Source organism: Cydia amplana, chromosome 17 (assembly GCF_948474715.1).
Source record: "Cydia amplana chromosome 17, ilCydAmpl1.1, whole genome shotgun sequence".
Lineage (NCBI taxonomy): Eukaryota > Metazoa > Arthropoda > Insecta > Lepidoptera > Tortricidae > Cydia > Cydia amplana.
The window spans coordinates 11,490,241-11,513,121 of NC_086085.1; the positions used below are offsets into that span (position 1 = coordinate 11,490,241).

Here is a 22,881-nt window from a genome sequence, read left to right on the forward strand (position 1 = left end):
GAAAGACGGGAAAAATTATTTATTAAAAAATTCAATTATTTTATGTCGAACGCACCCGTTAGATTTAGTACCATTTTCATACAATTTCCAATGCAATTAAAATCTACTATTAAATCTATAAAAGAAGTACTTCAAATTAAAGAAATAATCTAATTAAATGTATATAAATATATTTTTTGGGATTTATATTACAATTCAACCTCAAAATATAGCACACAACTCATTCATGTTTGAATATTCCGCCCTTTCGGCCATTTTGAGAACCCCGTCCTCGAAGCGTTGTTGTGAATCCAATATGGCGATATTTGATGTTGTGCTATTTTAAAGGTACGTCAATTTGACGATTCTATAAATGTTACGTCCGGTAAATATCTTGTTTTTCGCCAAAGTGTGTACTAATGGAGCTTAAAAAGCTTAGGTGTAGTGATTTATTGAGATCTTGTGGTTTTGTGAAAGGCGTACAGTTTGTATTGTTTTGTTTGTGATTCCTGATAATTTTAATGGTCAATCCATTGTCGTTCAAACATTTTAAATGTATTTGTAGTGTTTATTCTCTTGCCACTTTTTTATATATTCCTTATAAACCTATTTGAAATTCCTAAATAGTCTGCGTTGCTTGTAGAACCCAAAAGTAAAATTGAATGTAATTACGGTAATTAGAAGTGGAAATTTTATGTTTCATAGAAGAATCAGTTTTATTTGTGTTACAGAAGTGCACATGTTTTCATACAAATGGGAGTTAAATAGAAGAATACAACGGTGCAATAAAGAAGCGCCTAATAATTGAGTCACTATTTGAATACATAGTGGAAAGAGCGTTGACTATAATGACGGACACGAGAAGAAGAGTAAAGCTGTACGCTTTGAACGCTGACCGGCAATGGGACGACAGGGGCACAGGACACGTCTCCTCGTGTTACGTAGACAGACTCAAGGGCACGTCACTGCTTGTGAGGGCAGAGTCTGATGGATCTCTTCTTTTAGAAAGCAAAATTCAACCAGACACAGCTTACCAGAAGCAACAAGACACACTAATAGTATGGTCAGAAGGTGACAATTTCGATTTAGCATTAAGTTTTCAAGAAAAAGCTGGATGTGATGAAATATGGGAGAAGATCTGCCAGGTAAGCCTTTCTTACTGTGACCAATTACATTGTACATTCACCTTCAATACACTTTTATACCTATTATTACTTAGGTCTTGGTTGTTCTAGCTTAAAACTGCAAACTAGACTAAGGTAGACAGGTTGCAACATGATTAGCACTATGCAATACTTCTACATGTATAACAACATACCTGTTATACACATTTTAATACCAAATACCTTTACCAATCTAAATAATTACTGACATTTGTAATACTTATTTCATAAATACTTGTATATTATATGAAACAATGGTTTTATGAAACTTTAACTATCACATTGATCATTCATTATGATGAAATGTTCCATCATTTTTCTGACTTAAAAATCACAATAACATGGTATATTATTTGAATAAGAAATTACCTGATGACAGATCCATATTATATGAAACAATGGTTTTATAAAACTTTTACTATCACATTGATCATTAATTATGATGAAATGTTCCATCATTTTTCTGACTTTAATTTCACAATAACATGGTATATTATTTGAATAAGAAATTACCTGATGACAGATGTGTTAATTTTGCTATATGATTTTGTAGGTGCAAGGAAAAGATCCATCAGTTGAAATCACACAAGACATTGTAGAAGAATCAGAAGATGAGCGTTTTGATGAGATGTCAGACAGCGTCCAACCTGTGGAACTTCCACCGTGTGAAATGGGAAGATTGGAAGAAATAAGCGAGTTGGTCAACAGCTGCTTGGTCTCACCAGCTCGTAAAGACAAATTGGCTGCTGCGCTAGAAACCCAGCACTATATAAAGAAATTACTCAATCTTTTCCATATGTGTGAAGACATAGAAAACATTGAAGGCTTACATCATCTCTATGAGATATTCAAAAGCATATTCCTTCTCAATAAAAACACTTTGTTTGACACAATGTTTGCAGATGACACTATATTCGATGTTGTTGGCTGTCTGGAGTATGACCCAAGTCTACCACAGCCCAAGAAACATAGAGAATATCTACGGGAGCTAGCAAAATTTAGAGAGGCCATTCCTATTAAAAATCTGGATTTGCTGGCAAAGATACATCAAACGTACAGAGTTCAATACATCCAGGACATTGTATTACCCACTCCCACAGTCTTCGAGGATAATCTGCTTAGCACATTATCTAGTTTTATATTTTTTAATAAAGTAGAAATAGTAAAACTTATAGAAGAAGATGATAGATTTCTGACAGATTTGTTTAAGTTGCTAATGGATGATAAGACACCAAACCCGAAGAGGAGAGATTTAGTTTTATTTTTAAAAGAGTTTTGTAATTTTTCACAAAACCTTCAGCCGCAAGATAAAGACGCGTTTTACAAAACGTTAGTTTCATTGGGGATCCTGCCAGCGTTAGAAATTACATTAGGTATAGATGACCAGAAGACCAAGACTGCGTCTATAGATATATTAACTTATATTGTGGAATTCTCGCCCTCGGTAGTGAGGGACTACACGTTACAGCAAGCTAACAACACAGAAGAGGTAAAATCCAAATTAAATCATCTTTATCAACAATATATTTTGTCATAACAAAGAATTTGTCATTCTCCTTATTACTTACTTCCTAGTAAGGTTAACAATAAATAAGGTTATGCCAGCCAATCTGCTTGCATTCCTTTAAGAGTCACAAGAACCTAGCCATTAAAGTTACGTTCACATTTTAAAACAATTTTCTGAAATAACATGAAATTTGAAACAAACATTCAAGTAATGTATATCTATGGCTGGTACTACTTTTCCTTGTTAGAAATTGTAATACAAAGAAATTAGTGAGTAGAAATTTTACATACATCATACTCTATTTTCATTGTACCTATAACAATTTTTAACAATGAAAACTAGTACCTTTGTATGACTCTTAAAAGCAGGATACAGCTGTCTAATATTACTCTCACTAGCTTGATTATATAAAGACAACTGATACCATTATCTTATCAAAATCTGGCCTTGACAATGTCCTTGTGTTACTTAAGATTACATAACTGATTATTTACGCTTTTCAGGAGCACATGCTGCTTAACATAGTGATAGATCAGATGCTTCGGGACCGTGACCCTGAACTCGGAGGTGCTGTGCAGCTGATGGGGGTCTTACGTATCCTTCTTGACCCGGAGAGCATGCTAGCTTCGGTCAATAAGAGTGAAAAAGCAGACTTCCTAAACTTTTTCTACAAACACAGTATACAGACACTTATAGGTATGTAATATGGAAGATTGTTATGATAGAATTATAATAATGAGTGATAATTTTATTTGTTAAATAATTGGTATTCAAATTTCATTAATAGACTTTCATTATGACATCTAAGGACATCCAATACAAATGCAGATGTAGTATATAATAATTTTCCATCGTATTTTCACGGAAATTTACGAACAAAAAGTACTGACGTTGACTGAAGTGGCATGAAAAAATGCCTACATTCATCAGATGAGTTTTTTGCATCAAGAAATCTGGTCAACTATATTGGCTAAAAAAACTACACTAATGCTGGCCCCTTCACCCTTATTTTTATAGGCAACAGTGGTGACTTCCCAACAAGAATATAAGCTAATAATTTCGTAGTTTGCCCTAAAGGCTTCGTCACACAGGCGCGTTTTCCGGGCGGGGCTTTTACATATAAAATGCTCACGCCCCGCCCGGAAAACGCGCCTATGTGACGAAGCCTTTAAACCTGGAAATAGATATCATTCTTAACAATCTTTTGTTTTCCACAGCACCGTTACTACAGAACACAACGGGAGAGAAACCCCTCAGGGAAGACTACCATACTGTGCAGCTACTGGGACTCGTCCTAGAATTGCTCTCATTCTGTGTCGAGCATCACAGTTATCACATCAAAACTTGCATATTGAACAAGGTAAGATTTCTACACACAATTTAGCCAGTTTTCATAATTTTATACAACAGTTTTGTGAAGATATCTTAGGTTTGCCTAAAGACCAAACCATACTGAATTATAGATTTTTAGCAGGTTTTTAGCATTTCAATTTATTGATTTTGATTTATGAGACAATATGCAAGTAAAAGTGGTTAGGCTTTGGGTCAAGAATCAAGATCACTAAAATAGTTATTTACGATACAAGTGCGGAAAAGAGGAAATTCGAAACGACTGGCGATAGATTAAAACACGACCGAAGGGAGTGTTTTAAATCGACACGAGTTGCGAATTACCTATTCGCACGTGTATCGTACAACGTTTTACAGTACATATGGCCCTTTAAACTTGTGACATCGCACGAAAAGTGCTATTTTGGACCATGTGGACCATATGTACTGTAAAAGTTTTTTTTTTTGTCTTTTGTAGTTAGGATCCTGGTGGGCAAAACTGATCCTTTCGGGCATTCTCGGCTCCGTTCGGCTCAGCATTGCTCCGACTCCGAGCCATTATTAGGGTTGGCACAACTTAACGTTTGCGTGTACGACCACAGATGAGATAATGACTTAAATTTTGACAACCCTAAATAGTAAGTGAAAAACACGGGCTTAACTACAATTTTTCATGTATTCTCCTGTTTATAGGATCTCCTTCGCCGCATACTGGTTCTTATGCGATCAACACACACCTTCCTAGTGCTGGGTGCTCTTAGATTCATGCGCAAGATCACGGCGCTCAAGGACGAATACTACAACCGGTACATCATCAAGGGAAATCTCTTTGCGCCGGTCATAGATGCGTTCCTTAGAAATAATGGCAGGTATGTGTCAAAGAAGAATTTATTCCAGATTTCATTTAATAGAGAGACCCCACAACTAGCGTCTTTTGAGCGTCGGCGTCTAGTCAGCGCTATGGAAAATGGCGTCGCTGCGCATTTGCGCAAACGTTGCGTCGAGCACCAGCCATACGGCTCGGCCATGGCATTGAGCGACTTGCGACGGCGGCAGCGACAACTAAAGGTGGAAACGAAAGGTCCGATCGCTGTGTCTCGCTCCAACCTATGGTTATCGCTGCCGCCGTCGCGAGTCGCTCAATGTCGTGGCCGAGCCGATAGAGTTGCCTAGACGCCGACGCTCGGGAGACGCTGTGAGTGTCTCTCATATTAAATTTATCTGAAAATTGCTAAGAGGTGCGTAGTCGGATTACTGTTTAGGTTTACTCATTCCAACATTGCTCCACTAGATGTGCTACTTGCAGAAAATTTCTTAAATGTTGGAAATATTTTCAGAAATATCTGCAAGATGTTATGAAAATTTCTATTTTGGATCGGGAAAGTCTCAATCTCCATACAAAAATATGAGAACTTTTCGATTTTTTTTCTTCATAAATCATAAATTATTTATTTGTTTTCATTTCCCAATTTAAGAAGATACGCACATTAGTAGTAGACATCCACCATTTTTAATTTCAACTATACAAAGCGACTAACATGTACTATGTTAGCTATCAACGCAAGAACTAATGACAAGCCATTATGCTCGAACTTTTATTTTATTTACGATCAGTATTATTGATATTACAGAAAGTTTTATGTTTAGGAGAAATGTATACCAATTTCTAACTTAGAAAAACAGGTAGAGAGCGTAACTGTGAATTAGCTCGCACGTGTTTTGTCTCATGACGAAAACATGTAAATATTTAATACCAACCATTCAAGAATCTTCACGTTTCTGAATAAATTGAATACAATTCCATCCAGTGACGTTTGACGGAAAAATACTGTATTGTATTTTTTATTTAGTTTGTTTTGTTTGTCTAGAGGTGCATCAACTTAGTGTCGCTTGTTGCCATGGTTACGTTTAGTTGTCCAGGCGGAAAAGAACTCTAAAAATCATTATTTTATGATATGAAAATTTAACAAATAAGCTATTTCCTTAATGGACCATCTATTAAGCATGTTCGTAGAACGTGATACAACATGTCTTCTAGCAAACTGTGCCACTATTAGAATAGAAATATCTGGGAGACCGAGTTTTGCTCGGAAAACACATAAAAACTCAAAAATGCGCGTTTTCCCAGAGATAAGACCTAGCTAGATAGATTTTTCGCACCCGAAAACCCCCATACCTATAGCAAATTTCATCGAAATCGTTAGAGCCGTTTCCGAGATCCCCGAAATATATAAATAAATAAATAAACAAGATTTTTTCGTTTAAAGGTATAAGATAGAAATAATTTTATTCATGAGCACAAACACAAAATAGAAAATTATACAGAACAGAGAAACATAAAAGGATAAAGTGCCACAAAATGGTCTCACCTCAGCATGTTACTGGCGACTTCCAGCGCTGATCTTCCGATGAGACCATAAAGTTAGATGTAGAGCAGTAAGATGAGACTATTGTCCCTCGGCCAATGGAACAAAATAACAGACCATTAAAAATAGAAAATTACCTAAGGTCAATGTGGGGAAGACCGGCTTATAAAAAAAATTGTAGGAAAGATCGTCATAGGCTAGAACTCTCGTATTTATATATAGTTCGTTTTTTTAGCATTAGAAAAAGACTACGCGATCTTGGCGTTTCTTTTAATTGAAAAACGCTTTTTAAGAATTAGCAACTATTACTTATGAAAGCAAAATAATCGAATATGATTCATAATTGTTACATATTTGCCGTGACTTATTTTTCGAAAGTGTTTTTCAATAAAAAAACACGTCACGAATGTTTACCTTTTTTCTAACGTTAAAAAAACGAACTATAGTAAGAACTTCGCTCAGACACAGTCAGGAAGGAAGAGCGTTTCTCCTTCTGCTCTAATGACCTTCTGTAAGTGGAGTATGTGTAGGTACTAAGGCAAGAATTAAAAGCGACGAAAGTGCTTGTAGACACATCGATCTTACCCCTAAACATCTTGATTACTCTGTTTTCAGGTATAACCTACTCGACTCGGCTATACTAGAATTATTCGAGTTTATAAAACTGGAGGACATCAAGTCGCTCTGTTCGCACGTTGTCGAGAACTACGGCAAGATACTAGAAGACGTGGAATATGTACAGACGTTTAAAGCGTTGAAGACGCGATATGACCAGCATCAGGATAAACTAAAAGAGCGGGATCGAGGTAAGCTACTTGCTTTTATGTTTTTTTTAGTGTCTCACTCGTCACCATCCTTATATTTTGTAACAAGGTAATTAAAGGTAATTTAGGGTAAAATGATGTTTATGATAGGGCATATTATAATATAATATATTACAACGTGGCACCTCGTCACAACAGTACAGTTGGATGCAGACAAGGACTAGATATCTTTGTTTTTAATTACAGTGTGACTTATTTTTAGTTGATTAGGATCATTCTGTGTGTATCATTCTATAGGGGCGGCAAAGGTGCTCAAAAATATCTGAACACGCCTATTGTCATGGTACTAGAGTGCGTGCTTAGATATTTTTGATTTACTTCGTAGCATCAAAACGACTAAATCTGTATAGGATGGAAACTGTTTCGATTTTAAAATATAATTAGCTAGGCTAGCAGGTTAGTTAATCAAATGTTTGGCCCAGGACTGTCTCATTTCAAACATAGACACTAGACAGAGAATCATATTGTCTTTTTCTTACGCCAGTACTAGCAGCTAGCACCCTAAGTGTAAGGCCTGAGTGGACGCTCGAAGCGGAACATTCGGCGGGCTCACAAGTGATTTGAGCAGCGTGCACTAAGGGCGCTACTATACGCTTGCATTTGTTTAACATGCACGCCGCACGCCCCGCTGCACGCCCAACTCGAGCGTCCACTCAGGCCTTACACTAAACAAAGAGTCGAGTATTCGCTAGGTGCACGACTGGTGCTGCCCTCATTTTGGCAGACTTTCTACGTTAAATCTTATGGAGTAAAATTAGTTCAAGCGGCTGCCGCTAGTACTAATGGCGGACGTTCCATAAGATTACCTGTGTTTGTGACGATCAGCGCCACTTCCCCCTCCACCGACTTCGCACCTGGCGAATAGTTTTCCTGGTTCTTACTGACTTGTTTGACCGACTGTAAAGCGGGCATTACATTATACAATTTGCAGAGCGCTAGCTGAGTTAGCGCACTAATTTAGCATAGTGTAAAGGCAACTAGCCAGTTAGTGACCCAATCTAGTGCGATCGCATGTGCTCTGCCGCACTAGCGCTACCTAGCGCACTAGAACGCATAGTGTAAATGGTTTTAGCGCGCGTAGCGCTTACTGTGCAAGGTCAGATGTCGGCACGCCATCGACGCACTCGAACGTATGGATGTTTTATTTATTGTATTTCAGTTCAAAATGACGCAGCCACAGACTAGGGAACAGGAAGTACTACTAAACATGATTGAACTTTATATTATATAAAGACATGCCATTTTTATTGGATAAAAAACATAAAGATTACAATTAAAGATTTTTATTCGTGAAAATTGAACTAGACAACGGTGTTAAAACAATGCCAACTTTTTCATGTTTTGATGGTGCCATGATATACTAGCTCTGCTTTGCTAGAAGATGCGGTTCGATTCGAACGATGATCACTGCCGAAATGAAAGAAGACACTAACTAGCGTCGCTAGCTAGTGTAGCTATGAACAAGCTCTTTTTTATTTCGCATAGCGACACTTAATTAGCGCTCTGCAAATTGTATAATATAATGCCCGCTTAGTTAGTTAGTTAGTGTTTCTGGGCATTTTCCGCAAATCGACAACCATTGTGCCTATTTTGCGTGAAACGAGGTAGCGCTACTCTAACCACCCCAGCTCCTCCATGAAACCTAGCAGTGTTTTCAGGTTGCTGACTGCCTCTTTTAGTGTGCTCGGAGTTCCTAGGTATTTGTTCCTGTATGTTTCTACCTGTTTGCAGTCTAGGAGTATGTGTTTTGTTGTTTCCTCTTCTTCCATGCATGCTCTGCATAAACTAGTAGTTCGCCCCGAACTTAGAACTCGCGGTTCGCCGAAAACATTTAAAATCTTAAATTAAAAAACAATATTATAAATGTGTAAACCGAGCACTTTCATTTGATACCAAACTTTCTTGCAATGAAAATGACCAGAATAGCAAGACCCCTCACAAATAGCTTTTTAGCATTTTAAGCTCTTCTAGCTCAATGACCTCTTGATCGAGCCTGTTCAAAATTTAATGACTATAATATAATGCCCTCGACTTTACGTTCCCCCAATTTAATTTAAATTAGAACAAATTTACTTAAGTTATTGTGTATCAAACTATCCTCTGATAGTTCAGCTTAAAAACATCGAAATGCCGGGACGTGCCCCTAGCCAGCCGTGTGTTCCAAGTTGAATGTAAGAACTTCACGTCGCTTCGCTCGCTCGTTCGACAAGCTGCATAATGCACGCTTAAACAAGGATGTGTGTTGTCAGTGAGCGGCAGCGTCGGCGTCGCCGAGGCCGTGGTGCCGTCGCTGCTGCGCTCGCGCTACCGGCGCGAGGCGCGCGCGCCCGACGACGAGGAGGAGATGTGGTTCAACGACGAGGACGAGCTGGACGACGACCCGCCGCTGGAGCCCCAGCAGCCGCATCCGCATCCGCATCCGCACCACGCGCTCGACGCCATCGGTAATATAATCCATACATCGACTAGTGACGCACGACATAGACTAGGAATCCTCTATACGGAGTTTAGAGCAATAGGGATGACACATGTTGAATTTTATAACAAAATCTAGTAAAATAGATAGCAAACGAGCAATTTATCACAATAATGTGGATATTTAAATAAAATATTGAAACATTACAAAATTACAGGACCTGAAAGTTTCAAAATTTAAGTTTTTTTTTAACTTCCAAAAACGATAAAAGTAAGGGTACCATTCGACTCCTTACATTTCATCCAAAAAAATATTGTATAGCAACTATATACATAAACGCAATATTTCACCGATAAAAACGCAATTTTCTTGTTTTGTCCATACTACAAGATGGGCGATGACGTCACGGCCCTTGTCCGTTTTGTATAGGGCGTTTCGCGAGTGAAGTGCGACTGTCGGCCTTTGACTACAATTTCTGACTTTTGTGTTACTTTAATGCAATGGGTCCCATATAGACATTTGATCCTAAAAACAAACCCGATCGATTGATACCATAAAAAAAATTAGTCATGTAGCCTATTATTTCATGAAACCGATGCTGCCAAAAATACTGGGGTGCGGGGGACGAGGTGAGCGAGTCCCGTGCCGTGATTGGTTCGTTCAAAGACACGGACGTCACACAAAGACACTTTGACTCGAAGATGGAGTAAAACTACCGTATATTTGTGGCAGAGGGGGTAGCGCTACTATGCTGTCTGGAGGATGGCTTGTCTGTGCGCACGACCTAGGGTCGGTTGCACCAAACTGTTCGTATCGTTAAAGAGTTCGCAACCAGTTAGGGCCAGTTGAGTCGGCAAACCGCGGCATCCAGTGGCGGATTTGCCCTAAGGCCAAGTAGGCCCGGGCCTAGAGCGGCAAGATATTAGGGGCGGCATTCGGCAGTTACATACATGGAGCGGCTAGTACTTGCTACAGGGCCTGAGGCCTAGGACGGCCACCACTGCAAATCCGCCACTGGTGGCATCTATGTGGGCAAATTTAATTAACTTTACATTGACGCTTATAAGCAGGCGCTACTGCTCAGAAACGCACTCTTGTGAACACAATCAATTTCTCTGAGCGCAACTGACGATTGCAGATTGTCTGTTCTAACATCGGAAAAAAGTATTTAGATCGTACTTTGTCATTGAATACAATTGTCTGTAATCTTTAGCCAATATATCTTTTAAATTTGTATAATGATTCAGCGGCCTAACCTAAAAATCTCTGACCTATACAATATTGTATGTTATGAATAAACTCTCAACATTTTCCAGGTAAAATAGTAGAAAAGAAAGTGTGCACGAGTACAGAGAGCGCGAACGGGCCGAGCAGAGTTCTGCTCAACGCCTCGTCGCCCAAGCCGGCGCACACCGACGTTCAGGTATCCGAGCCCAGATTACTCGATAAGGTAAACTTTTGGTTCCCTCTCGCCTGACTCGCTTCGCTGGGAGCATCGTATTATATATATGCTGTACAGTCACCAGCAAAAATATATGACTGTGGGCAGCCGTGCAAAAATATCTGATGCTCCATTGGAGGCATAAGTATATGACGACACTACCTCGGTAAAAATATGTGATGCTTTGTGGCCGGCAAAAACATCGTTAGTCTGTATCCGCATATATATTGGATCGGGTCGCTTAAAAATATTTGACGACTCTTTCGTTGCTTACTTATCTTACTTATGCCTCCAATGGAGCATCAGATATTTTTGCACGGCTGCCCACAGTCATATATATATGCTGGTGACTGTACGTGTAGCATAGTCTGTAAATTCATCAATTACGGTGTCAGTAAAACGCGTTAGGACCTTTATTGTACCACATTGTTAACTGTACATCGGTGGACCTTATGCCTTTTGTAATAAGGTTCACCGATGTAGAGTTAGGAGTGTTGCTGTTTGTACATATTTACTAAACAAACGTCGGTAAGACCGAGCATACGTTCAGGTATCCGAGCCCATTACTCGATAAGGTACACTTTTGGTTCCCTTTCGCCTGACTCGCTTCGCTGGGATCATCGTATTATGTACATATTTGCTGTACATGTCCCGCAATCTGTACATTCTGCTATTTAATCTGTAAATTGCATTTCAGCGTTTTTTTTTACTTCACAATTATAAGATTGATTTATAATCGAAAATGTTACAAGAGTGTTGTTACGTAATCTCAATAAATTCATCCCTATTATAAAATAACACAGTTTAGTAAATAACACACTCCTAAGGGGAGGTTTTAGTGATATTAACACAGAAAAACGGAAAGGTATTAAAATGTTTTTTTTTTGTTGACTCACGTTGCATTCCTTTTTTATTTATTTTTGTTTTTGCATGTATTTGTATTTAATATTGTGGACAAAAGGCGTACAAAATACTTCAGAGGGAACAGTTTTATTAGATAGTGTTTTCGAATTTAAACTGTTGTGAGACATACTAACATTGAATAATTTTGAGATTTAGACTCACTTGTTTTAAGTCACTCGCGCGACATGTTTCGGAGAGCCTAGGTCTCCTTTCTCAAGCACTAACAGTGCGAGCAGCGTTCACGACGGCCGTGTATCGCGTATAGTTTGTAGCTTTCTAATAGACCCCGAAGGCTAATCCTATTGTCTATTGTTAAAAAAAACCGCTCGTGCCACGTGCCACAACCACCTGCATAAGAAATCGGTACTTCGGTTACTGAGTGCCGGCGAGTCGAACACTACAGAACCAGTCTAAAATGTGTCATCGAGATGCGTAACAAAGGCGCGTTATCGGAGAGCGCACCTACACTGGTTTTTTGAGCGTTGGACTAGCCCTCGCTCAGGTGCCAAATAGAATAATTAGGACCCTTTTTTGCAGGTAAGTAGCACGTGCGGTTTTACTGAACAATAGGATTAGCCTTTGGGGTCTATTAGAAAGCTACAAACTATACTGCGGCACGCCGCGTCGCACGCTGCGCGCGCGCCGAGAAAACCGGTTGGGGGCGAGGTCTTCCGCTGTCATTGTAGGCGGGCATAGTGGTGTGTTTGGGCTTTGGTCACCTAACACTTGTATCGCTACACAGCACGAACTCACTATGTCCAGATAGTGTTTTGCTTATCTTGTTACTGCATGATATAGGTACATTATTGTATGCTTTAGCGCTCATTTACTTTTGCATGGATTATTTGTAAAATATAACTACAATATGGCTGATTAAGTCGATCTACTGCATCCATAACATGTTAAGCCCCATTTACACGGTTCAATAACTGGCATGCAATTATCGTTACATTGCGGTGTTTGGTCGATCGACTGAATTCATTGTACTCTATAGTTCGGTTTTTTTGGCATTAGAAATAAGGTAAACAATCTTGATGTGTCTTTTAATTGAAAAACACATTTTAAAAATAAGTTACGGTAAATATGTAACAATTATGAATCTAATACGATTTTTTATAGTCTTCTGCTTTCATAAGTAATAGTTATTGATTTTTAAAAAGTGTTTTTGAATTAAAAGACATGTCAAAATCGCTTACCTTATTTCAAGTTCTTTCTAATGCTAAAAAAAACGAACTATAGTTAACAATGTATTAAATATTGCATGCAAGTTCTTGAACCGGGCTTTAAGTAAATCTATTGACGTAAGAATTACCTATTACGCCAGTATAAATCAGCCTTTATTATTCAAAAATATCCATTCAATTGTGTGACTCGAGTTGTACCTTTCCGAGAACATTCGCTGTTTTTTAGGAGACTATTATTATTACCCATTTAAAATGAAAATAATTTGCAGTAGATTCTATAAAACAATTATAGCTGTGAAAAAAAGTTATTGATTTTTGAATAATTTAATAACAATTACCTTTACACAAGGTACTGCTCTAAAATTAACTGAGTTTGAAGCCCTTGGCATTTAGTTGTAAATGTTGAAATGGCCTCGCTTGTCAACTGTGCCTTGAACTGTCGTCAGCTCATTTAATGATTCGTGCGGTTGAATGTGACCAATATTCAATTACTCATTTTCATTAGAACCGTGGATTAAAGTACTAGTCAATATATGTAACTTAGGGCTCATTTAGACGATGCGAGAACTCGCATACGAGTTCCATACATTGCGTCATTTGATCGGTCGGCTGAATTGATGTCACCTCAATGGTCCGCAATGTAACTAAAATCGTATACGAGTTCGCGCGCCGTCTAAATAAGCCCTTATTCTAAGCATTCAACTGTTATACTAACTTTTTTATAGAAAGCGACCTTCAGTCGGCAATTCGACATTAGTTTCATTATATTTTGACTGTTCGATTTTAAACTTCCAACATCACTTTTGACCTTTAGCGTCCCGCGGTCGTAACTCGTAATAATAACAGTACAAATTTCCTTCAATGAAATTTAAATCATTATGTAACGGAACAGAGTTCCTTTTGTTTTGTTTCGTTCGATTTTAAAACAATTCAATTTTGTTTTCCATTACCATTGATTCAAATTTGACGGCCAATTTTGTTGTATGTGTGGGCCGCTATAGTATTTTTCAAGGGTCTCTATTGTTTCCCAAGTAGTTTTAAGCCATAATGTCTTGTTTGCCCGCATTTTCGTTTATCATAATTCATTTGGTTCAGAAACGTGTCACTTTTCAGGATTGCCATAAAACAAACCTAACCTATCTATAGGATAACGTAACGAAAATCCTGAAATGTTAACGGTTTCAGTTTTATGACTAATGATGATAACATGATAAACAATACATTACGACTTAAAACTTTATGGGAAACAACGGGACCCCATTTTTCAAACTCGATGGGTACGCTGACTAGTGTCATTTCAATAAATTTCGAAAGATTTCGCGTTTTTAGGTTATAAATAATATGGATATGATCATATGACCTTACTCGTCGAGTTTGAAAAATACTTGAGCTTACGCTCAAACACTGACAATCCAACCTCTAGACTGAGCTTAGGCCAATTCTTTCATGAAACCGATGCTGCCAAAAATACGTGGGTGCGGGGGGACGAGGTGAGCGAATCCCGTGCCGTGATTGGTCCGTTCAAAGACACGGACCAATCACGGCACGGGATTTACTCGAAGATGGAGTAACGCTACCGTATGTGTGGCAGAGGGGGTAGCGCGACTATGCTATAGTGCGTCAAGCAAATCTTGTCAGTAGCAATGTACTGCAAATTAAAGTAGGGTAACACCATGTAATACTCAAAGAGCAGAATTGCGCTAAGAAAAGCAGCAATGTACATCGAACCAAAATGTGTTTATTTTTCCGCACTTCATACGTCAGTTCGAGTGAATTATCATAACCTCAAATTTTAGTAATGTTTACCGTCAACGAGCATGATTGTACATTGTAGGCACCTTAGCTTTGCTAGGTCATGCATAATCTTTGGTATTTAATGGTGACAGTAGAAATTTCTCTTGAAATAGAAACGATTCAGAATGTAAACAATAAGATGATGGCTGTCATTCACGATCCACATTCCACAGATAACACACAGATGACACGCGATTTTGGAATTATTCGAACACAGTGTTGCTAACCCGCGATTTTTCAAATTTGCCGCCTTTTACTACTGACAAGATTTGGTTGATCCAGTATATGTCTATAGGTTGGATTGTCTGTGCGCTCAAAGTATCACTAATGATCGGGAAATTTTTGATCTTTCTGTAGATACCGGCTTCTGTCGAACGATGACGTAACATTTATTATCTCACAGGGCCTAGTCGACTACGACGGCGATTCGGACGAGGAGGAAGAAGGCGCGGGCAGCGCCGGCGCCGAAGAGCGCGACGCCAAGCGGCCGCGCCTCGCGTAGTGCCGCAGGAAACACCCGCTGTGCACGACCAGTAGGGACGGGCGAAATGTGTCAGTAGAAAGAAAAGACTGATATACAGGGTGGCGCATTCAGATCGGTCAGTATGGGAAAATCTGAAACTAAGACATACGACGATCTCTTCTTAGGAACCATGTCATCGATTTTAGTAACAAGAAAAACTGCATTCATACATTTAAAAAAAATGTGTACTCAGCTCGGGAATCGAACCCGGACGTTTTGAAAAAAAAAATCTAAAATTATTTCTATTTAGATATCGATTGTGTAGGTCTTAAGCAGTAAATGTTACTATGAAACATGATGTCTGAAATGAATAAAATGCATTGTTTTCATATCCTTTAATTTATTTTAGTATGTTTTCGAAATGGCCACCATTTTTTTCAATACATTTTACATAAAAAAAATTTAAATGTATGAATGCAGTTTTTCTTGTTACTAAAATCGATGACATGGTTCCTAAGAAGAGATCGTCGTATGTCTTATAGTTTCAGATTTTCCCATACTGACCGATCTAAATGCGCCACCCTGTATATCTTTCTGTCACTGGGATATGTATCACTCTTTTATATCTTTATATCCGTATGTATCAGATGTCGTTGTCCCGCTCGCAACTGTATCGGCACGGCACTTGCTGACTTTGCGTCATCTTATGAGTGAGAGAGAGAGAGTAGTAGTAGTAGCGAGCGAGAAAGACTACTTAATGTATATACTTAAGGAATATTTAGCGCAAGACGCGTCCGAACTCGCCCGAACGACCACTGTCGCTTCGTGTTACTTCGGTTGACGCGCGACCGAAACATCGCTTATCGCTTTAGCAAATTGTTGCCGAGGGAGTTAGAGCTGTACGGATATACTGATACATTCGGATTCGTAAACACAAGAAGAGTGATTCATGAAAAGAGAAAGATATATATCTTTTTTATCTATCACTCCTTTACCCATCTCTAACGACCAGTGATGCCGTAAGGATGCACTAGTATACACGTGGACCCAGTAGCGGTTGTTTATGTGGGACCATAGAGAAATATAGTAAGACAAGAGTGCTCACTCCATACATCAGTTCAGACTATTAATTTCAGTGTCTACATCTAGCATCGAGTAGCGGAACTATCAGTACTGCTACTTGACAATAGATGTAGCACCGACCGGAAAGTCTTATCTCAACAGCATAAGACTTTCCGGTCGGTGCTACATCTATTGTCAAGTAGCAGTACTGATAGTTCCGCTACTCGATGCTAGATGCTAATAGTCTTTTTGGTACTAAAACTGATGTATGGAGTGAGCACTCTATGTATTTTTTTCTCTATGGTGCGACTGTCGGATCGAGCGAGGCTAAAGCTAAAGCTAATCTGACGAACGCAAACAGCTGTATAGTATGCGATGTACGGCGCTCGTGCGGTGCGCGATTCGTGAAACGCGCTGGCGGCGCGTTCGCCCGGTCTGGACGCACTTGAAACGATCGTGTTAATGTTAACTACCAAAAACTCGCTAGAGCGGTATTTGCGTAGGAATTTGGCACCGGAATAAAGATGGTAGAGAATTATAATACAGTATCTTATTGAAAAAATCGCGACATGCGGAGATTAGAAAAAATATGGTGTCACGCATATACATGTAAACCTGCTAAGTGCCTGATTTTAACTCACAACATTAAAGAGATACTCTATTAAAAGTCTTTATGAATGTCTGGCAGAAGCTTCTTTTAAGCGGTCTTCACAATGGATGCGAAATGGCACGTCGCTCCGGTGTGCGAGCGGGACATCGCTATGTACGTGTATAGCGCTGTCACGCTCAAACTCCACAGCTACGTGCGAATTCGCATCAGTGTATAACCGCGTTATGATCCATCGAGTAGATATAGATTATCAGCGAACACGGTCCAGTAGCCGTACCATGAGTTGACACTTGACGTTTACGTTAGCGATTGCGTAAACTCGATCGAAGTCCATCTCGCTCGCACTGACATATTGGTGCAATAGAGGGAATGCGATCGAGTTCACGCAACCTCTAAGATAAATGTCAAATGCAAACTCATGGTAGCCGTGCTGGTTTATTATTTGGAGTGTTCGGAAGTGCCGTAGCCGTATTGCGCCCATGTAACGTAGTAAATCGAATTAATTAGCGTATGAAATCTTCATACTAATTAAAATTAACTTCATATGGCATCTCAAGAGTGTTGATGTTTACCGTATGTGGAGCAGGAATTGTTTTTGATGACCGACGGGGCTGATTGTACCTTGCAGCGTGGCCTTATTTTATAGCAGAATAGTGTTAACTGTTTAAAGTATTTGCGTTAACATGAGGAGTAATGTTAGGCTGCCTTTCCACTGAGGTGGAGATGAGAGACGTGCGGGCATCGACCAATGAGAGGCTCTCGTATTGATTACCGTACGTCTTCTCATCTCGTCATCAGTGGAAAGGCAGCCTTACGTCTATGTTATGGCGATTAGCAAGTATACGAGCATGTCTATAATTAAAATACTTAGTTTTCAGTGTACGAATTTGCTCGATTCGAGCAAAAATCAGATATATTCAATAGTTAAACCTGCTTATGGGTCGGTAGTCGCCATCAGATATATCGGAGCGGCCAGTGTCCTCACAAATATCTGAAAACGCCTCTATTGTCAAGGCTTTAGAGTGCGTGTTCAGATGTTTTTGAGCACCTCGGCCGCTCCGATATAACTGATGGCGACTGTACGAAAACGGTATATTTTTCATACTAGATGCCAGCAGTAAAAATTTAATTAAATCAGATTACGACTTTACGAGTAGCCTGCTTGAAATGTTGAGACATAGGTGTTATTATTTTTTATAGATACACTCGATGTAGTTTATTTTGTTGAACAAGTCTCTTAAGAACGACGCAAAAAAATTGGCTTTCCATCAAAGATGGGTCCGTGTAATAAGGACCATTCTATCAGAATTTCTGTTGGAATTTCACCTATTAAAAAGGACCTTATTGCTGAAGCATAAGGACCCTGGAAAGCCACAAATGTTCCTCGTGTAAACGCAAGTACTATAGTCGTACAAATATCGCTGCGCAACTTCAGTCTCCGTTGTGCATCCAATTTATGTAACATAGTAACTCTTTAGCTACGGGGGTCCCAAACTTAAAATCGTAATTAGATTCCAAAAAAAGTAAGAGAATGTTGCTACTGCAATAATTTGTTAGTAAAATAGTAAATTCCTTTTTATAAATAAACACGCTAAGATAATTTATTTATTGGTAATTTTACTCCCACGATTTAAAAAAGTACTTTTATTTACTTATTTTTACATAAATACAAGACGCGCTAGTAAAAAGTGGCAACATTGTCTTACTTTTTTTGGAATCTAATTACGATTTTAAGTATAGGTACAGTCGCCATCACATATCTCGGAGCGGCCAAGGTGTTCACAATATCTGAACACGCACTCTAACGCCTTGACAATAGAGGCGTGCTCAGATATCTGTGAGCGCCTTGGCCGCTCCGATATATCTGATGGCGACTACTAAACTACCAAGAAACGCTTCCACACCCACACATTTACAGTTTAGAACAAATATATTTAAAACGTAGGATAACGTATTTAATGTGAATTGTTTTTTTTTTGTTTAGATCATTTTTCTGAAGGTATAAAATCACAAAAGTACAAAGGAAAAACTGAGTATTTGGATACACATTGAATGTGGGATGCAAGTGTAAAAATGTATGTAGAAGTTATAGTTTACAAGTTACATACATGTTTCCGTGATGAAGGCCAGTTTGCTTGTTTGTAACCATTTGATGTAATGTGCAGCTCTCAACCATTTATATGATTCAAATAAAGGTAATGAGGCTAATTTGGCTAAGGGACTATAGTACAGTCGCGATCAGATATATCGGAGCGGCCAAGGTGTTCACAAATATTTGAACACGCCTCTATTGTCAAGGCGCTAGAGTGCGTGTTTAGATATTTTGAGCACCTCGGCCGCTCCTTTGTATCTGAGTGCAACTGTACCTTGTTTTTTTTTATAAAGCTTTTGTGGAAACTTATGTACAGCACTAAACACACTATTGGTACTTTTCTGTATGATTTTCGCCTGTGGCTCTTAAAGCAACTCACGATACTTGCGTTCTAATAACCTCTCTTATGCAACAGTTGCATAAAAATATTAAATTAGCTAAAGAAAGAACGCTTAGCACGAAGAATTGCGTACATTTACCCGCTTGTTTCTATCTCTATCGCACGCGTATTATTATATTGCTGTCCCGCCCATGACGCCGGCGGTCAATGACACTGTGCGAGCGGGACAGAAGTATAATTATGTGCCATAGAGATAGGAACAGGCGGATCATAGAAGGTAGGATCCTATAGAAGTGGTATACGCGTGCCTCCGTGAAGGACAAAACATAGGCAATGCGACACTATGATTGGTCGAATTTATTTGTTGCCCACCATAATCATACTAATTTATGGTGGGGAATAAAAAAAAAGTGAGACTGTGACAAGGACAAACAATAATAGCGCTTTCGCTGCTACTACTGAAAGATACATAAGACTATCCCGTTCGGTCATTTCCCCACACCCCTCATGCCTGGTCCAGTTAAAATACTAGGTTCATGAGGCGGATCGATGTACGCAATTCTGTGCTATGCTTCCTCTTATCACGTTCCACAAAAAGCTATAAAATGGTTGAACCATAGACTAGGAATACTCTAGACTGAGTTTAGAGCAATTATTTCATGAAACCGATGCTGCCAAAAATACGGGGGTGCGGGGGACGAGGTGAGCGAATCCCGTGCCGTGATTGGTCCGTTCAAAGACACGGACCAATCACGGCACGGGATTTACTCGAAGATGGAGTAACGCTACCGTATGAGTGGCAGAGGGGGTAGCGTTACTATGCTCAGTCTAGAGGATGTCTTGTCTGTGGGTTGAACACATTTGCTACAGTCACCTTAGACTAAGTTTTCAATGTTGGGCAGAAAGCCAGACACATTTCGTTTTTACCCGAATAATCTACCTATTATTTATAGCGGCCACTATGAAATACGTCATTAGTTTAGTTGTCGGTTATGTAAGGAGGCATTGACCAAGAATGTTCAATACGTGATATGGCCTTCATATTTTAAAACACCCATTTTGTAAATATGCGAGGACTTATTTATTGAGAGAATACTTTTATTTTTCTAAATTTAATCTTAGGCGCATTGTCGAGAGTACAGAAACTATTATTAGTCTGTTAAAAATCTGCAGCGACTTGGCTAGTGACACAGTGTGGTTCGCCATAAACTTCACACTCCTTAACCGCCGCTGCGCATTAACGTGAACCTTGTCAGAATGCACGAAGGTTGATATTCGTCTGTAGCCGCGCATGTCAGTTGACGTCTTTGGCGGTTAAAGGGTTAAAAAAGTGGGCGTTTATACTGTCACACTTTATCCCTACCAAGTGGGTGCAGTTGTAAGGGGGTGCTCAAAGAGATCAGATGTACAGTCAGCAGCAATAGTTGCTAAGCGGGCCAGGTGTTCAAAATGATCTTGACGCGGCTTTATTGTTAAGAGAATAAGAGCGCGTCAAGGTAATTTTGAACACCTCGCCCGCTTAGCAACTTCTGCTGCTGACTGTATTAAAACACACACATTTGCTATGGTACACGTCTACACTAGTTTGACACATTCAGTGCCGAAAACCCGACTATCGGGTATTTTATGATTTCGTTCCCAGGCCGGACGACCCGATAGTCGGGATCGTGGTACTACAGCTTTATATGACGAAACTTTTGTGGCCTGGCGCGGATGTCTTGTTCGGCTGGGTGGCTATGAATGTGTTAAGTAGTAATAAGTTAGAACACTTTGAGACCCTCATTTATTTGAAACGAATTGATCTAAAGTTTTCCTTACTGTCTTATTGAGAATCTAATATAAGCTCTATTCAATAAATCATCCTTCGCCATCCTAATCCTTAGTTCATGAATATTTGAGAAGAGGGCAATATATTATATTTTCTTTTTGTGAACCCTTCGTATGTCTAAGGGTGGTTTTCCACCTGTTAAATCTCTTTGTCCCAAAGTGTATTTGCGTCTCACATTTTGCTTAGTGAGAGAGTGAGATGCAGTGCACATTGGACCAAGATATTGGACAGGTGGAATACCAAATTAAACACTGATGAGTGCGAATGAATTTAAACTTATTGTATTAAACAGTGGATTTAAATTTATGCTTACTGATCATTGCTTAGACATAGGAAGAGTAAAGTAAGGACTCTAAAGACGAAGAATATCGTACATTGACTCACCTGTTTCTATCTCTATCGCACGCGTAAAATTATTTTGCTGTTCCGCCGATGATACAATATAATTTTGATTTTCTTAAAGCCTACATGAAATCCTGTCTTACTTTGCAAGATGTTTTTATTATTCTATCTAACAAAGTATGACTTGCATGTCAGACATCTTGCTTTGTCTAAATTACTCTAAATTATATTCAAATTGTATACGATTCTTTCTGTACTCTCAACGAATCATTTTTCATGTCTGTTTATGGTGATTGTAGGTTTTATACAGCAGAAAGTAATGTGTATGTGATAATTGTATCAGATTAAGGTCCATTTCATTTTATTAACTGTTAACCTCTAGTTTTACGGTACGTGTTTTGTAAATAAAATTAATTTTTGTAATACGTTATCGTAACCAGGGATCGGATACCGGTATTTTTTGTATGGGAACGGAAACGGTATTTTTTCGTTCTTTGCTAATTACTTCATTTCTAATTGGGCAATCTAATAATACGAAGTTGTAACCTAAAAACACAACTGGGTCCTACATTTCGAGTATAAAATAATTCGAAAAATATGGTTATTTCTAAGTTTTTGCAAAAAACCGGTTCCGATCTCTGATCGTAACTGATGATCCGCGATTGAAAAGGGAAATATCGATTTCTTTGTTGAAAAAGGTTATGGCATAATTTTGTCCCCAGTTGACATGCTTATATTGGTTATTAGCTAGTCATTTTTAACCGGAACCATCTAATGGTTTATCAATAATTGTAAAAAAAATATTTGATTCCAATATTTCGATATTGCATGTTGTGTTGTATACAAAATCTTTCTTCATTTAGAAACAATAAACCATGATTAAAAATGCTAAATAAATAACCAATTGCAACGTATGATTGGGCACTACAGCGTGTGCCGCCAGTACGCATCTGCCATACAAATATGGGGCATTATCTATGAAAAGGGACCTTATTGTCAATGGCGCTTACGCCGCACAGCGTCGCTCGGCATTGTATTTATATCGGAGCATCGTTAATAATGGCGTAAACGCCATCGACAATAAGGTCCTTTTTTCATAGATAACGTCACATATATACCAGCAGTCGGGCCCGTTTCTCAAAAACTTGTAATACAAGTGGAAGTCCCTTTCTAACAAAAGCTGTCAAAAAGTGACCTCCGCTTGTATTACAATACAAGTTACAAGCTTTTGAGAGACG

The 22,881-nt window shown here is 38.9% G+C and overlaps 1 protein-coding gene across 4 annotated transcripts; it reads left to right on the forward strand.

Moving 5' to 3' along the window:
- The first annotated feature begins 241 nt into the window (after positions 1-241).
- Positions 242-15,415, forward strand: LOC134655940 (serine/threonine-protein phosphatase 4 regulatory subunit 3). Of its 4 annotated transcripts, none has more exons than XM_063511450.1 (10): positions 242-327; positions 711-1,124; positions 1,696-2,631; positions 3,153-3,345; positions 3,867-4,009; positions 4,672-4,847; positions 6,960-7,150; positions 9,418-9,612; positions 10,901-11,034; positions 15,310-15,415. In XM_063511450.1, the coding sequence occupies exons 2-10, from the start codon at positions 828-830 to the stop codon at positions 15,406-15,408; spliced, it is 2,364 nt and encodes a 787-aa protein (XP_063367520.1). In that variant the 5' UTR covers positions 242-327; positions 711-827; the 3' UTR covers positions 15,409-15,415. The 4 variants fall into 4 exon arrangements, with proteins under 4 accessions (XP_063367520.1, XP_063367522.1, XP_063367523.1 ...); XM_063511452.1 differs by having other exon boundaries at positions 10,901-11,007; positions 15,310-15,414; XM_063511451.1 differs by having other exon boundaries at positions 289-364.
- The last annotated feature ends 7,466 nt before the right edge of the window (positions 15,416-22,881 follow it).